Raw genomic sequence first — 18,414 nt, 5'->3', positions numbered from 1 at the left:
TAGGTAGGCCTAAGTGACATTATATCAAACAGTTAGGTAGGCCTAAGTGACATTATATCAAACAGTTAGGTAGGCCTAAGTGATATTATATCAAACAGTTAGGTAGGCCTAAGTGATATTATATCAAACAGTTAGGTAGGCCTAAGTGATATTATATCAAACAGTTAGGTAGGCCTAAGTGATATTGATATTACAGTCGAAAGTTTACATAAACGAGTTTTAATGACTCCAACCTAAGTGTTTCAACCACTCCACAAATGTCTTCTTAACTAACTATAGTTTTGGCAAGTCGGGTAGGACATCTACTTTGTGCATTAATTGTTTACAGACAGATTATTTCACTGTATCACAACTCCAGTGGGTCTGTTTAAAGGCACTAAGTTGACTGTGCCTTTAAACAGCTAGGAACATTTCAGAAAATGATGTCATGGCTTTAGAAGCTTCTGATAGGCTAATTGACATTGTTTGAGTCAATTGGAGGTGTACCTCTGGATGTATTTCAAGGCCTACCTTCAAACTCACTGCCTCTTTGCTAGACATCATGGGAAATCAAAATAAAATCAGCCAAGACCTCATCCTTGGGAGCAATTTCCAAACGCCTGAAGGTACCACGTTCATCTGTACAAACAATAGTACGCAAGTATAATAACCATGGGACCACGCAGCCGTCATACTGCTCAGGAAGGAGACGCGTTCTGTATCCTAGTAATGAACGTACTTTGGTGCGAAAAGTGCAAATCAATCCCAGAACAACAGCAAAGGACCCTATGAAGATGTTGGAGGAAACAAGTACAAAATTATATTTTTCCACAGTAAAACAATTCCTGCATCGACATAACCTGAAAGGCCGCAAGGAAGAAGCCACTGCTCCAAAACCACCATAAAAAAGCCAGACTACAGTTTGCAACTGCACATTGGGACAATTATCGTACTTTTTGGAGATATGTCCTCTGGTCTGATGGAACAAAAATAGAACTGTTTGGCCATAATGACCATTGTTATGTTTGGAAGAAAAAGGGGGAGGCTTGCAAGCAGGAGAACACCAACCCAACCGTGAAGCACGGGGATGACAGCATCATGTTGTGGGGGTGCTCTGCTGCAGGAGGGATTGGTGCACTTCACAAAATAAATGGCATCATGAGGGAGGGAAATTGTGTGGATATATTTAAGCAACATCTCAAGACATCAGTCAGGAAGTTAAATCTTGGTCGCAGATGGGTCTTCCAAATGGACAATGACCCAAAGCATATTTCCAAAGTCGTGGCAAAATGGCTTAAGGACAACAAAGTCAAGGTATTGGTGTCGCCATCACAAAGCCCTGACCTCAATCCTATAGAAAATTTGTGGGCAGAACTGAAAAGGCGTGTGCGAGCAAGGAGGCCTAGCAACCTGACTCAGTTACACCAGCTATCTCAGGAGGAATGGGCCAAAATTCACCCAACTTATTGAGGGAAGCTTGTGGGAGGCTACCCAAAACGTTTGACCCAAGTTAAACAATTTAAAGGCAATGCTACCAAATGCTAATTGAGTTTATGTAAACTTCTGACCCACTGGGAATGTTATGAAATAAATAAAAGCCAAAATAAAATCACTACTTTTATTCTGACATTTCACATTCTTAAAATAAAGTGGTGATCCTAACTGACCTAAGAGAGGGCATTTATACTTCGATTAAATGTCAGGAATTGTGAAAAACTGAGTTTAAATGTATATCAAACAGTTAGGTAGGCCGAAGTGACATTTAGGTTTTATCCAAATGTATTGAGTCGGGTGGATGGACTACTAGAGTGACTTCCACAGGGGAAAGTCTTCTGCTGTTGGCTGCAGCCCTCTAGGACCAGAACAAATCAACAGACAACTCACCATGTCCCCCTCATTCATGCTCAGATCCACAGAGGCAGCCCCGGACTCTGCGTCGTTGCTGTCCAGCTCAAAGGCTCTCTTGTAGCAGCCCCTGGCTCGACCCTGGTCCCTGGACACCTCCCGGTAGTAATGGCCCAGGTAGCAGAACACAGAGCCCAGGTACGGATCCAGTTTGGCAGCCTGACACAAAACACACCAGCTGTCAGTAATGGCAGTGAGCCAATCACCAAACTAATGTCATAATGTACAGCTGGATGTGAGAAGCACTATAGTTTAACTGTACCAAAGCCAGAAATGTGCCCACAGCCCATCCCACCCACTGTTAAAGCCTCTTTATCATCCTATGACATTTCGAAGCCATAAGAGTAACAATGCACAGGAACCTCTCATCAATGAGTGTGCATTTCAAAACAGCAGGGAGTTGCTTAGTTGTGGATGTGACAGTCATGTATTCTCCCCATAGTATGATTCTCCAGCTATACAGTGTTCCCCAGACAGAGGCCCCACGGGCAACACTGACCTTCAGTAGATGGGTGTGGGCCTTGCTCCTGTCCCTGCGACTCTCCTCCCCCATGTCCCAGTACAGCCTCCCCAACAGGAAGTAGTACTCTCCACAGGCTGGGCTCTGGGCTGCAGCCTGCAGGAGGCTACAACAGGGACAGGAGAAGACAAGACGAAGGTTGATCTAACTACATGGTCTACTTCAGTCACGCTGCCTCTTAGGAACAGTGATGAGTTGTTGATTAAAACAGTAACAATAGACAGTTATCAATACAGAAGAAGTGTGCTTAATGGGGGATGGGTGCGCACACACACTTTTACTTTATTACATTTAGTTTTATAGCTACAGTGCACGTTAATCAACATTATAGTAAAAGTGCCAGTTTTAGCAGCGGGCAGATTTTCAACTGCAGTCCCTGAACACACCTCTGTTCTGCTAGTTGGTGATGTCCCTGTGCAATGTGTGCCAGTCCCCTCAGCGCCAATCCCTCAGCCAGGTCAGGGTGAGAGTTCAGCAGCCCCGTGGACACCTGTTGGGTACAAAGCCAGAGATTAGCAGACACACGGGAAATCAACAAAATAGGCCCAAAATATATTTGATACCCATTCATCTGAGGTTACTAAAAATATATGTTAGCGTAATTACCTGGAGCACTTGGTCAACTTGGCCTTTTTGCAAATAGGCTCTTCCTTTTAAGGCTACCAGGACAGGGTCATTGTTAGCATCTGAAAGCTATAAAATAAATATTTTGATGAGCAAACAAACAAATCCCCATCCATATCAGTAGATAGTAGTAGTAGTAGTAGAAGAGAATTGGAGCATATTGGTGGTGAGCCGTTGGGGAGCAGCCAGTGAGATGGGTTATGAATGCTGTACCTGTGAGAGGCTCTCCAGGGCTTGGTCTGCAGTGTGCTCATCTCCAGTCCTCACAAGGGCCTCTAGCCTCAGCCTCAGGAGCTTTTGTCCCAGTGCCTCTTCTCCAGTCCCACCCAGCTTCAGACCTGAAAGAACACAGCAAGGCCTGTCAACGCACTGAATGCCACATCTCAATACACATCTTTGTCTAGTCAAGTCACTATAACCTTCAAACAAGGATGAGTAGGCTGACATTAAGTTTGTAGCAAAGCCCTGTGAAAGTACGGTGGGTTTTCAGAGAAAAAGTTTAGGTTAGGATTATACAACACTGGCCAGATGTGTTAGATGTACCTTGGGAGCAGGATGTTGCGCAGTCGGAATATCGGTGCATTTTCAGCTGGGCCTGAGCAAGGCTGCACCAGCCCACCAAGCTGGAGCGCATTCGCTTCAGTCCTGAGAGCACAACAGACGGTGAGGTGGTGGAGAACACCACAGACCAACAGCAAACCAGAGCCCCAAAATTGCTCACCTTGGGCCAGATACTTAATGGAGTCGTCACATTTTCCCTCCTCCAGAGCTCTGATGCCCAAACCCAGATGGCCTAAGCCACTGTCTGGGTCCAACTCCAAGAGACGAGAGAAACAACGGCCTGCGTCCTCACTGCAGACCCCTAAGAGACAAATACACACAAGCTGACTACTTAAAAAAGGTGCAATCTGACACTTTTGTCCACAGAACAAAAGGCGCAATCAAATAATACATACTAATCATTGCACAGTACACTTGACCTTCCCCAGTCCTGCAAGGTCAATCTTTTGTTGTTTTTATTTGAAGCTATACACTGCCAATGACTGCACCAGTTCTTAACCTATAGTTTGCTAAGTCAGTGATTTCTTACCTGACTTGAGATGATGTGCACCGAGGATCTCCAAAGGGAATGTTTGTGAGGGATAGAGGGCCAATATGGACTCACAGGCCTCTTTAATTTTACACTCCTCATGCGAAAGCTAGAGAGAGGAAAGTTTTTCTGGTCAGTTGACAGCACAGGATTCTGGCCCTATTCCTAACCAGAGTCCCAGCACTCATACAGTGGGGCAAAAAACTATTTAGTCAGCCACCAATTGTGCAAGTTCTCCCACTTAAAAATATGAGAGAGGCCTATAATTTTCATCATAAGTACACTTCAACTATAACAGACAAAATGAGGGAAGGAAAATCCAGAAAATCACATTGTAGGATTTTTAATGAATTTATTTGCAAATTATGGTGGAAAATAAGTATTTGGTCACCATCTTTTAAGTGGGAGAACTTGCACAATTGGTGTGTGTGAGTGAGTGACTGTGTGAGTGAGTGAAAAACACAGGGGCGGACTTACTTGTGAAAGGCATTTGAGGTAGTCAGCTGAGAGCTTCCGATGGTCCTCGCCAGGCACATTGTCAGAGAGAACCATGGCCTTCTCAAAGGCTGCAATTAACTGCAACATAAATATAACATCAACAGTGGGAATGAGCACACATCATAGGGGAGAAAAACCTTTAGTAATGACTAGCAATAACACCGAGGCGGCATACCACACCACCCCCTTAAGTCACCCTGGAATGGTCTCTAGCGGTCTTCAAATTATAAAAGTCCCAAACATACAATATATAGGGTTTTCCAATTGTAATGTTGTTGGGTCTTCTGGTAAATCTCTAATCACAAATATATATTAGAGGTCAACCGATTAATCGGAATGACCGAATAATTAGGGCCGATTTAAAAATTAAAAATAAATCATTTTTTTCATTTTACATACATAAGGAAAGTCAATTAAGAACACAATCTTATTTTCAATGACGGCCTAGGAACGGTGGGTTAACTGCCTTGTTCAGGGGCAGAATGACAGATGTTTACCTTGTCAGCTCAGGGATTCAATCTTGCAACCTTACAGTTAACTTGTCCAACGGTCTAACCACCTGCCTCTAATTGCCTCCCGTTAGATAAAATACGGAACGCTTTTATTGCACTTTTAGAGAGAGGAGAATTGGATTCAAGGAGAGTTGGGTTGAAGCTTTAGGTTGCTATTAGGACAAACTGAATTGCTTTAATGGAGGACTGGCTTGAATTGTGTGAAAAGAAAACAAACCAGCAAAATGTATAAAAGTGTGTGGTCGTATAGCAGGACCAGCAGCTTCTAGTGGTCAAACCCTGTTACTTTCACACTACTTTAAAAGGTAAATAATGCAAGCGACTTAAATGACTAAGTTCTCTGAACAGGAGAAAAAAAACAATCATCAGATTCAACGGCAATACATTATATAGCACGGAGAAGCAATACTCCAAGCTGAAGCTTCATACTACTTGTCAAACATAGAGAACTGATACTGTTTACTTGTTGTTGGATTGGGATTGGCATGGGTGTGATGGATCTGTGGGTAGTTTTATAAAAAACAGATTTGGATGGAAAAGGTGTGGTCCAAATCAGATGTAGGGTACTATATTTATTGAATATTATCTGAATCCTATACATTTAAATGGCCAATTTCTGTGCAACCAATTAGCTTAATTTATCCAGATAAAATTACAATTCAACCAAACAATGTTTCAGGAACGTCAATCTTACCTGATTGTAACTTTAATTTTATTTGTATTTAAACAGGTAGGCTAGTTGAGAACAAGTTCTCATTTACAACTGCGACCTGGCCAAGATAAAGCAAAGCAGTGCAATACAAACAACACAGTTATATATGGACTAAACAAACCTGCAGTCAATAATACAATAGAAAAAGTATACATACAGTGTCTGCAAATGAGGTAGGATAAGGGAGGTAAGGCAATAAATAGGCCGTAACTACAGAAACAATCAGATGGTGGGTGTCAAAATTCTCTTTCCTTTTGCTTTTAGAGGTGGAATGACCCAGACAATGCTTATTAAAACCTCTCTAGGGTATGTGGGATGCTAGCGTCCCACCTGGCCAACATCCAGTGAGATTGCAGAGCTCCAAATTCAAATACAGAAAAGATCCAACTATTTTACATAGGTTTAAAGATGAACTTCTTGTGAATCCAACCACGGTGTCAGATTTAAAAAATGCTTTACGGCGAAAGCATACCTTACACTTATTTGAGAACACAGCCCAGCAGACAAATCATTACAAACAGTAACCAGCCAAGTAGAAGAGTTACACAAGTCAGAAATAGAGATAAAATTAATCATTTACCTTTGATGATCTTCATATGGTTGCACTCAGAAGACATTCATTTATTCAATAAATGTTCCTTTTGTTCAATAAAGTCTCTCTTTATATCCAAAAACCTCTGTTTTGTTCGCCCGTTTTCTTCAGTAATCCACAGGCTCAAATGCAGTCACAACAGGCAGACAAAAATCCAAATTGTATCCGTAAAGTTCATAGAAACATGTCAAACGATGTTTATATTCTATCCTCGGGTTGTTTTTAGCCTAAATAATCGATAATATTTCAACCGGAGAATAACGTTGTCAATATAAAAGGTAAACAAAGAAAGGCACTCTCTCGGGATTGTGCATGAAAAAGCTCGGTGACACGGCAGGGTCCACTCATTCAAACTGCTCTTACTCCCTAATTTTTCAGAATTCAAGCCTGAAACAATTTCTAAAGACTGTTGACATCTAATGGAAGGCATAGGAACTGTAATTCGAGTCCTAAGTCAATGGATACGGTAATGGCATTGAATAGAAGAAAAAAAAAGAAAAAAAAAATCCTACATCCTGAATGGATTTTTCTCAGGTTTTCACCTGCCAAATCAGTTCTGTTATACTCACAGACATTATTTTAACAGTTTTGGAAACTTTAGAGTGTTTTCTATCCACATACGCTAATTATATGCATATCCTATCTTCTGGGCCTGAGTAGAAGGCAGTTTAATTTGGGCACGCTTTTCATCCAAAATTCCAAATGCTGCCCCCTACCCTAGAGAAGTTAAGGAGATTATTTGAGTATATTATATTTGCTCTTACGTGCTGCTGAGTCTCATTGTCGTGATCCTCCATGCTGTCTGAGAGAAGGCAGGTCATCTGTTGCCATAGCTGCAGCAGCTCTGCCTTGTTAGCACCTTCTCCTTCCTTCAGCTGAATCAGCCTTCGCCACACCCTGGCCACCTAAACACACACATGCATATGTCCACCCTGTGCCACAACAATTAACATATATCCTCTTTCATTTAAAGGGCAACTACTATTGTTACAGACCTGTAAATAGTCCTTCTCCATATGGAAGATGTCTGCCAGTTTTCTGATCGCCTCATAACATTTTGTTTTGTCTGAACTGTGTATGCAGAACAAAACACAGTTAAACACAATATTCCAAGAGCTAATCACAGGGGGGAAATGATTGATGTAGAAGAGGTATGAACATTTTCATGGCTTACCTTTCATAAAGCTCAATGAGTTTCTGGTAGACTTTGGGTAGTTCCGCTTTGAAATCCGTCTGGTCACTTTTCTCATACAGGTTTGCTAATCCCTAAAACAGCAACAATAACGGATCACATTCTAGTCAGCACTATGTTGACATAGTGATATGCCCCATAACACTGCTCTGGAATAATCTGTGTAAGATTTTGTACGTTTGCCCACTGACAAAGAAATGATCAGTCTATCATTTTAATGGTAGGTTTATTTGAACAGTGAGAGACAGAATAACAAAATAAAAAAACACGTCAAAAATGTTATAAATTGATTTGCATTTTAATGAGGGAAATAAGTATTTGACTCCCTCTCAAGCAGAAAGATTTCTGGCTCCCAGGTGTCTTTTATACAGGTAACGAGCTGAGATTAGGAGCACATTTAAAGGGAGTGCTCCTAATCTCAGTTTATTACCTGTATAAAAGACACCTGTCACAGAAGGAATCAATCAGATTCCAAACTCTCCACCATGGCCAGGACCAAAGAGCTCTCCAAGGATGTTAGGGACAAGATTGTAGACCTACACAAGACCATCGCCAAGCAGCTTGGTGAGAAGGTGACAAGAGTCAGTGCGATTATTCGCAAATGGAAGAAACACAAAATAACTGTCAATCTCCCTCGGCCTGGGGCTCCATGCAAGATCTCACCTCGTGGAATTGCAATGATCATGAGAACAGTGAGGAATCAGCCCAGAACTACACGGGAGGATCTTGTCAATGATCTCAAGGCACCTGGGAACATAGTCACCAAGATAACAATTGGTAACACACCAATGAAGGTTTGAAATCCTGCAGCGCCCGCAAGGACCCCCTGCTCAAGAAAGCACATATACATGCCAGTCTGAAGTTTGCCAATAAATATCTGAATGGTTCAGAGGACAACTGGGTGAAAGTGTTGTGGTCAGATGAGACCAAAATGGAGCTCTTTGGCATCAACTCAACTCACTGTGTTTGGAGGAGGAATGCTGCATATGACCCAAGAACACCATCCCCACCATCAAACATGGAAACATTATGCTTTGGGGTGTTTTTCTGCTAAGGGGACAGGGCAACTTCACCGCATCAAAGGGACAATGGACGGGGCCATGTACCATCAAATCTTGGTTGAGAACCTCCTGGAGTGCCCTAGCCAGGCTCTGCAAAGAGGAGTGGGACAAAAACCCTCCTGAGATGTGTGCAAACCTGGTGGCCAACTACAAGAAACATCTGACCTCTGTGACTGCCAACAAGGGTTTTGCCACCAAGTACCAAGTCATGTTTTGCAGAGGGCTCAAATACTTATTTCCCTCATTAAAATGCAAATCAATTTATAAAATTTTGACATGCGTTTTTCTGGATTTTTTTGTTGTTATTCTGTTTCTCACTGTTCAAATAAACCTACCATTAAAATTATATACGGATAATTTATTTGTCAGTGGGAAAATGTACAAAATCATCAGGGGATCAAATACGTTTCTCTCTCACTGTATAATGTGTAGATAATGTGACTTTTGGGTAGAGCTGGGCAATATGGAATAAAAATCTGTGACGAGAGATTGCCTGAATTGATGCGATAATGATAAAAAGAACGATACATTTATAACATTAATGTGCACCATAGTCTCTTTTTTATTATCCTTTAAATCCTTAGATGTAAAGTCCCTTGTTTAGGGGACCTGTGTGGTTCTGGTACCAGTTCCAACTGACATTTTTGCTTGTAGGACACCATAGATCGAAATGGCTTGTATTGAGTGGTAGCCCTGATTCTCACAGACACAGGAGTATGTCTCTTTTGCCTGTGTCAAGCAGGATGTGAAATCAGACACCACATGAAGCTGGGATGTCCCTCTTACCATTTCATTATCTCTTCCGACTTTCCATCAACTCCTAGCTGAACCCTACAGCACAGCCACTAACATATGCCTGGCATCCTTACATCGTAGCGTAGCAGGAGCGATTGTTTTTTTTGTGGCTGTAGCACATTCAGAAATGGATTTATATCCAGTAATCTAAAATAATTTATCGATTTTAAACAAGAAAAACACTGGCAGACTGACAAAAGTAACATGTGATGAAAGGCGAGCTCCTAACGAGTTCAGGAAGCACTTCCTAGAGCCCTGTGAGAAGTTCACAGAGATGGGGGCAGGCGTTTTGATCAAGAGAGGGCTTCAGAAAATATGCACATATTCTACCACAAAACATATATGTATTTACAGTTATAAGGAAGGTGAATTCTAATAGTTAGTAGTTTTATAATTTGAGTATAGTATATTTAGAAAGCATAAGTAATTTCAAGCCTTATTCATATAGTTTTGTTGAATAAGAAATGCATCATAAAATATGTAATATTTGTACTGTGTCGTTGAGCTTGTTTTCTCAAAAGTGACTACACCTCAGCAACTATTTTTACCAGAAAGGTGAGATTCAACCTGAGTATGCAGCATTACTAGTTACTGTTTATGTTACTGACCCTCTCACTAGTTAGTGACCCTCTCATGAAAAATAATTACTTTTGGGGATTACGTAGATTACATTTATCAGGTTTTAAACTACTACCATTAATTTCATTAACAATCACCCATATTAGCAAATGTATTTCACTTCAAACGTCACATTTCTCTGGTATAGGTTACTTATCATAATGAACGATACCAGTGAAACGCCAGCTATAAGTGACTGTGTATGGTCAATGTCGATAATTTATGGTTTATCCAATACAGAAGCCTATGTCTAGAGAGGGCCTGTATTAGTTCAGTTGATCTAGATGTGATGTATCTCCAGTACCTGCCAGGCCAGCAGCTGCTCTGGCTCCAGCTCCAGAGCCTTCCTGTAGGCTGTCTGGGCCTGGTCTGGTTGCTCCAGCTCGCTCGCGGCCACACCAATGAACACCCAGGCATTGTAATTGTTCTTCTCTAGTTTCAGGGCAGCCTGGTGGGGGAATTTGGTTTGATTTGAGACAGAATACCTTTTTCAAAACAGAAAATCCTACAATACACCCAGTTTCCCCTCACACTATTGGTGTGTGTAGAAAGAACATAGAGAAATGGGCAAGGACTTACCTTGCAGTGTTTTAGAGCCTCTTTAAATTCCTTGTTCTTTATGGCATCTCTGGCATTTTTTAGAGCTGATTTAACTTCTTTGTTTGACATTGTATCTATAAATCCAAATCAGTGAGAAGTCAATTAAGATACCAGTCAAAGTTGTCACCAAAATTAAGCAATTGGGTTAAAATTAATAGCAACAGGAGTGGAGTAAAATTAGCCAGTTAGCACAGACATCCAGTGCTTTCAGAAAGTATTCACACTTTTTACAAATGTTGTTACATTACAGCCTTATTCTAAAATTGATTAAATAAATATAAATCCTCTGCAATCTACACATAATACTGCATAAAGACAAAGCTGAAAACAGTTTTCTGTTAAAAAAAGATAAAGACCTGAAATAAGTTATTTACATAAGTAGTCAGAACCTTTGCTACGAGATTTGAAATTGAGTTCAGGTGCATCCTGTTTCCATTGATCATTCTTGAGATGTTTCTACATCTTGATTGGAGTCCACCTGTAGTGAATTCAATTGATTGGACTTGATTTGGAAAGGAACACACGTATCTATTTAAGGTCTCACAGTTGACAGTGCATGTCAGAGCAAAAACCAAGCCATGAGGTTGAAGGAATTGGCCGTTGATCGCGAACACAGTAGCCTCCATCATTCTTAAATGGAAGAAGTTTGGAACCACCAAGACTCTTCCTAGAGCTGGCTGCCTGGCCAAACTGAGCAATCTGGGAGAAGGGCCTTGGTCAAGCACCGATTGTCAGTGACCGAGCTCTAGAGTTCCTCTGGCGATATAACAATCTCTGCAGCACTCCACCAATCAGGCCTTTATGGTAGAATGGCCAGATTTAAACCACTCCTCGGTAAAAAGGCACATGACAGCCCGCTTGGAGTTTGCCAAAAGGCACCTAAAGACTCTGACCATGTGAAACAAGATTATCTGGTCTGATAACCAAGATCTAACACTTTGGCCTGAATGGCAAGCGTCATGTCTGGAGGAAACCTAGCACCATCCCTAAGGTGAAGCGTGGTGGCAGCATCATGCTGTGGGGATGTTTTTCAGCAGTAGGGACTGGGAGACTAGTCAAGATTGAGGAAAATGTGAACAGAGCAAAAGTACAGCGATCCTTCCTGAAAACCTGCTCTGGACCTTAAGACTGGGGTGAAGGTTCACCTTCCAACAGGACAACAACCCTAAGCACAAAGCCAAACACAATGCAGGAGTGGCTTTGGGACAAGTCTCTGAATGTCCTTGTGGCCCAGCAAGAGCCCGAACTTGAACGAACATCTCTGGAGAGACCTGAAAAATAGCTGTGCAGCGACGCTCCCATCCAACCTGCCAGTGCTCGAGAGGATTTGCAGAGAAGAATGGAAGAAACTCTCCAAATACAGGTGTGCCAAGCTTGTAGCGTCATACCCAAGAAGACTTGATGCTGTAATTGCTGCCAAAGGTGCTTCAAAGTACTGAGTAAAGGGTTTGAACACTTATGTGAATGTGATATTTCAGTTTGCAGAAATGTATAAACCTGTTTTTGCTTTGTCATGCATGGGATGTGTAGATGGCGGTTAAAAACAATTTAATCAATTTTATAATAAGGCTGTAACAATGTGGAAAAAGTAAAGGGGACTGATAGTTTCAGTAGAGCTAGCAATAGCTTTACTACATCTAGTTGCTGTAGTTATTAACTAAATCAAAATAGCTTTGGTAACGTTAGCTAACAGTACTGTTAAACGGTTGTTTACACTAGTATTTAGGTAGCCTTAGCTTGCTTGGTTCACAACACGTAAAGATGACCTGCAACAAAACATAAGCGTTAACTTTACCTGTATCTTCTCTAGATGTTTGTATTCAGTAATTAAAACGTACGTTATAGCTAATTCAGCAACGCGCAATCACAGGTCTTTACTAAAGGGTGTTTGTCCCGGAAGTGAATTCTTCAATTTCGGGCATTGATTTAAAAAATATATATTTTAAACATTTAAATCGAATGCCATGATTGTCTCGATTAAATAAAGCCTTTATACTTAAAAGGGTGGGAAAATTTACCTTTTTCTTTTTCCGGGTAAATTTGACTCGGAAGTACAACAATGTGCACTTTCATTTGTGAAACTATTTAAATGCCCAATGAAGCCGTTTTTATATCAAATAACTTCTGCGTAACAATGACGTACCTTACTGTAATATATTTCCAATAAAATGGGCAAAAATAGCTTTTTAACAAAATATTTCTCAAACAAGTATTAGGTTCCTCCCAGTCCGAGCCAAACAGGCTTAAATGAAACTCCTGACAATTCACTACCTTTACCACATTAACTGACGCATTCCTTCCTATTTTATTGTGATACAGATTAAATTATGGTAATTCGGACACTAGAGTTGTGTAATTGTATAAAATATAAACGCAACAATTTAAACGATTTTACTGAGTTACAGTAATATATATGGAAATCAGTCAATTTGAACCAAAACATTTGGCCCTAATCTATTTCATATGACTGGGCAGGGACGCAGCCATGGTAGGACTGGGAGGGCATAAACTCACCCACTGGGGAGCCAGGCCCAGCCAATCATAATAATCCCCCCAACCCCCCACAAAAGGGCTTTATTACATAAATTGTTGTCAGTTTCATCAGCTGTATGGGTGGCTGGTCTCTAGATGATCCCACAGGTGAAGAAGCTGGATGTGTATGTAACGGATGTGAAACGGCTAGCTTAGTTAGCGGTGCGCGCTAAATAGCATTTCAATCGGTTACGTCACTTGCTCTGAGACCTTGAAGTAGTAGTTCCCCTTGCTCTGCAAGGGCCGCGGCTTTTGTGGAGCGATGGGTAACTATGCTTCGAGGGTGACTGTTGTTGTGTGCAGAAGGTCCCTGGTTCGCGCCCGGGTATGGGCGAGGGGACGGTTTAAAATTATACTGTTACATTGATGCTGTTGACCCAGATTACTGGTTGCTGTGGAAAAAGGAGGAAGGTCAAAAGGGGGGTGAGTGTAACGGATGTGAAACGGTTAGCGGTGCGCGCTAAATAGCGTTTCAATCGGTTACGTCACTTGCTCTGAGACCTTGAAGTAGTAGTTCCCCTTGCTCTGCAAGGGCCGCGGCTTTTGTGGAGCGATGGGTAATGATGCTTCGTGGGTGACTGTTGTTGATATGTGCAGAAGGTCCCTGGTTCGCGCCCGGGTATGGGCGAGGGGACGGTTTAAAATTATACTGTTACATGTAGGTCCTGGGCTGGCGTGGTTACACAAGTCTGCGGTTGTGAGGCTGGTTGGACATACTGCTAAATGATCAAAAATGACGTTGAAGGCGGCTTATGGTAGAGAAATGAACATGAAATCTTCTGGCCACAGTCTGGTGGATATTCCTGCAGCCAGCATGCCAATTGCACACTCCCTCAACTTGAGACATCTGTGGCATTATGTTGTGACAACTGCACATTTTAGTGTGGCCTATTATTGTCCCAAGCACAAGTTGCACCTGTGTAATGATCATGCTATTTAATCAGTGTCTTATGCCACACCTGTCAAGTGGATAGATTATCTTGGAAAAGGAGAAATGCTCACGAACAGGGATGTGAACAAAATCTGAGAGAAATAAGCTTTTTGTGCGTATGGAACATTTCTGGGATCTTTTATTTCAGCTCATGAAACATGGGACCAACACTTTACATTCTGCATTTATGTTTTTTTCAGTATAGTATCAGGTGTTTTTCGTAGCAGATAGAGTTTTACATCTTGACAGAATAAAACATGATTGCACAGAGCCCCTTAGGGGTCAGGGTGGAGAAGAAACAAAAACATCATGGCTAATCAGTTAACACTTTTCTACATGTTGTTATCAATTCCCTCTGATTTTTGTATTGGTCCATGCTATCTGGGACCCTTGTGACGTCCCTAACCCATTGCAGTTGAAATGTAAAATGGTTAAGGTAACGGTATGGGTTAAGTTTAGGGTAGTGACATCCCAAGGGTCCTGGATAGTACGGAAGGAGAAGATGGTGGACTGGGATAAAAAAGGAGAAAAGTGGAACATGTTTTGAGTGAATATGGAGGAGTGGATCACACAGAACTTTTGGAAGAGGTACAGTACAAGTGTGTTGAGTGAGGAGGAATTAACTGCAGTGGCAGGTGCAGTGTAGACCGCCAAGTTTGAGCCTTGTCCAGATTATTACAAAGATGATTCTGGTGAGGTGGGAGTGAGATCTTTGGAGAATGGATCCTGAGAGCTTTTGTCCCAAATCCTTTACAGTGTTTTAGGTGTCAAGCTCATGTGGCTGAAGTGCGCAAAAGGGAGATTCCAAGATGTGAGAAGTGTGTAGGAGGACATGAGACAAAATAATGTGTTGTATCGGTGGAAAAAGTTGTGTGTGTATGTGTAAACATAGCTGTGGGAAATACGGGTGCTCAAGGTGCTGCAGCACCCCCTGAAATTGTATTTTTTTCACCCAAAAGTTGTGCACTGGACCTTTTACTAGTCCTGTATTAGAGGACCTATGTATCCCTCTGTAGTGCGGGCAAAAAAAATGTATCATAGAGGATAGCTGTTGTGTTGGCAGCTGCAGAGTACTTGGGTGTTCAAGTATTTATTGTAGACGAGTTACAATATGTTTTGAACGATACTGTCCCATTCTCCCAGGCTGCTGGCCTGGAGCAGCATCAGATGGGGCCCAAGTAGTGGAATATTGGTGAGGTTTTACATAATGGGTGCAGGGTTTGTTGGTCTGGAAATTTTTCACAAAGCGTAATGAATTCATACTAGAGAATAGTAGGCTGATACACAGCCAATACAGTAGGCGGCAGCATGCACCTATAAACTATTGGTGAGCGCTTGCACTTCAATAAGGATTTACAAGTGGGATGCACTGTCGAGCGCTATGTCCCGAGGAGTTTGTGCTGATTGTACAGAGATTGACAGTCAAATGGCGTCCCTTGACAAGTCAAGAACAAGATGTACAGTACCAGTAAAACATTTGGACACACCTACTCATTCCATGGGTTTTCTTTATTTACAATGTAGAATAATAGAGAATACATCAAAAACTATGAAATAACACCTATGGAATCATGTAGCAACCAAATAAGTGCTTAACAAATCAAAATACATTTGAGATTCTTTAAAGTAGCCACACTTTTGACATTCTCTCAACCAGCTTCATGAGGTAGTCACCTGGAATGCATTTCAATTAACAGGTGTGCCTTGCTAAAAGTTAATTTGTGGAATTTCTTTCCTTCTTAATGCGTTTGAGCCAATCAGTTGTGTACCACCCATTTACAAAAGATAGCCCTTATACGTCCATAGTATGGCAAGAACAGCTCAAATAAGCAAAGAGAAACTACAATCCATCATACGTTAAGACTTGAAGGTCAGTCAATCCAGAAAAGGTCAAGAACTTTGAAAGTTTCTTCAAGAGCAGTCACAAAAACCATCAAGCGCTATGATGAAACTCTCATGAGGACCTTCACAGGAAAGGTAGACCTAGAGTTATATCTGCTGCAGAGGATAAGTTCATTAGAGTTACCAGCCTCAGAAATTGCAGCCAAAATCAAAATAAATATATTTTGATTTAACACTTTTTTTGGTTTACTACATGATTCCAAATGTTTTTTCATACTTTTGATGTCACTATTATACAATGTAGAAAATAGTAAAAATAAAGAAAAACCATTGAATGGGTAGGTGTGTCCAACCTTTTGACTGGTACTGTATGTTGGCAGAAGTGCAGTATTATCATAATCATAAGGAGACTTATACTTGGAATATGGAGGAGGAATGGAGGGGAAAAAGATCGGCAGTGGCGGTCTAAGAGAGAGCGGGAGGAAGAAGGCGAGCTTCAGTTGGTTAAAAATGGCAGGAAAAGGGGAGATTTGTTAAAGAAGAATGGTAGAAAGTGTAAGCAGAGTGAGCTGAAGACAGTAGGAGAAATCTAAGTGAATGAGGGCGAAGTATCAGAGGTGGTAGGTGTGGTGAAGTTCTCTGAGCCTGAGGCTTGCACCGAGTGTCAGGATAAAGATGAGTGTGACAGTAGTAGTGAAGTGTTTGGAAAAAGTGGACCCTTGCCTTTTGGCTGATCCATTTGTGGTTTCAGGGTGGGTAAAAACAGAGTTGGGTGCTGTGGAATCGGTGAGGGTAACCAGAAGTGGTCTTGTGATAATTGTTTGTGTTTCTAATGGTCAGAGGGAGCAGGCGCTCTGTGTTAAACAAATGGGGTCGAGATGTGAATTGTTTTGCTCTCAAGAAAAGGGTGCCAATGAAAGTAGTGATTACTCGGGTAGCGGTAAATGTGAAAGCTGACCAACTGAATGGGAAGATCCCCTGCTCGTCGTTTGGTGCAACACAGACAGGGTGGTGTGAGTGAAGAAAGAGTCATTGTCGGTTGTTTTAATTTTAAGTATTTTCCCGACAAAGTGATGTTAGGATATAGAAGTTATCCTGTATGAGTTTTTGTTCCAAATACATTAAGATGTTACAGGTGTCAAGCTTATGGGCAAGTGGCAGCAGTGTGTAGGAGGGTGGTTCCTAGGTGGGGAAGTGTGCAGAAGGGCATGAGACAAAGGAACGTGTAGCTTTGGGGAAAGTAGTGTTAAATGGAGGGGTGCCCATGGGGCTGGGGATCAGAAATGTCTCGTGCGAGAGAGGTTTGAGGTTTCCAGGGTTAGAGTAGTGCAGACGTTGTCATATGCTGAGGCAGTGAAGAAAGTAGAGGAAGATGGGTCAAGGGGGAGGGATCCTGAGAGGAGTGGTGTGAGTAGTAGATATGTATCAGTACAGAGGGATAGGCCAACAAGTGATATGTTTCAGTAAGATTGGATTTTTTAGCATTTTTAGCAATGGTTATCAACTGTACTGCAAGAATGGAATGTAAAGTCACGGAAAATTGAGGTTGTGGTGGCAGCTGCAGAGAAGTATTTGTGTGTGCGAGACTTGACATCAGAAGAGTTACAGGGTGTGTTAAGTGGTGATGTCCCATCCTTTCAGGTTGTTGGCATGAAGTAGGACTAAATAGGTTTAAATAGTGGAGTAGGGTGGTGTTTTTGTATGTATGTATGTGGGTGTAGTGTTAGACGGTAGGGTATTTTTTTATTAAGAACAAATCAATAATGTACACGTGTGTGTGTGTGTGTGTGTGTGTGTGTGTGTGTGTGTGTGTGTGTGTGTGTGTGTGTGTGTGTGTGTGTGTGTGTGTGTGTGTGTGTGTGTGTGTGTGTGTGTGTGTGTGTGTGTGTGTGTGTGTGTGTGTGTGTGTGTTCAAAAAAATAAAGGGAACACTTAAAACAACACAATGTAACTCCAAGTCAATCACACTTCTGTGAAATCAAACTGTCCACTTAGGAAGCGGCACGGATTGACAATAAATTTCACATGCTGTTGTGCAAATGGAATAGACAACAGGTGGAAATTATAGGCATTTAGCAAGACACCCCCAATAAAGGAGTGGTTCTGCAGGTGGGGACCACAGACCACTTCTCAGTTCCTATGCTTCCTGGCTGTTTTGGTCACTTTGGAATTCTGGCGGTGCTTTCACTCTAGTGGTAGCATGAGACGGAGTCTACAACCCACACAAGTGGCTCAGGTAGTGCAGCTCTTCCAGGATGGCACATCAATGCAAGAAGTGGCAAGAAGGTTTGCTGTGTCTGTCAGCGTAGTGTCCAGAGTATGGAGGCGCTACCAGGAGACAGGCCAGTACATCAGGAGACGTGGAGGAGGCCGTAGGAGGGCAACAACCCAGCAGCAGGACCGCTACTTCC

General features: G+C 41.9%; 1 protein-coding gene across 1 annotated transcript in view; it reads right to left on the bottom strand.

The window, feature by feature from the left end:
* Positions 1 to 12,739, bottom strand: part of ttc37 (tetratricopeptide repeat domain 37) — a 40,426-nt gene extending 27,687 nt beyond the window's left edge. Inside the window, 15 exon segments of the mRNA XM_046348000.1 lie at positions 1,864 to 2,043; positions 2,384 to 2,510; positions 2,791 to 2,894; positions 3,011 to 3,097; positions 3,242 to 3,366; positions 3,572 to 3,673; positions 3,750 to 3,890; positions 4,119 to 4,227; positions 4,596 to 4,694; positions 7,197 to 7,337; positions 7,428 to 7,503; positions 7,607 to 7,698; positions 10,403 to 10,546; positions 10,678 to 10,772; positions 12,717 to 12,739. Of these exon segments, the coding sequence (XP_046203956.1) occupies positions 1,864 to 2,043; positions 2,384 to 2,510; positions 2,791 to 2,894; positions 3,011 to 3,097; positions 3,242 to 3,366; positions 3,572 to 3,673; positions 3,750 to 3,890; positions 4,119 to 4,227; positions 4,596 to 4,694; positions 7,197 to 7,337; positions 7,428 to 7,503; positions 7,607 to 7,698; positions 10,403 to 10,546; positions 10,678 to 10,767 (1,617 nt within the window). The 5' untranslated portion in view covers positions 10,768 to 10,772; positions 12,717 to 12,739.
* Between the last annotated feature and the right edge of the window lie 5,675 nt (positions 12,740 to 18,414).

This window comes from Oncorhynchus gorbuscha, linkage group LG04 (genome assembly GCF_021184085.1).
Source record: "Oncorhynchus gorbuscha isolate QuinsamMale2020 ecotype Even-year linkage group LG04, OgorEven_v1.0, whole genome shotgun sequence".
NCBI classification, from domain to species: Eukaryota; Metazoa; Chordata; class Actinopteri; order Salmoniformes; family Salmonidae; genus Oncorhynchus; species Oncorhynchus gorbuscha.
This window is presented reverse-complemented; position numbering and strand designations above follow the sequence as displayed.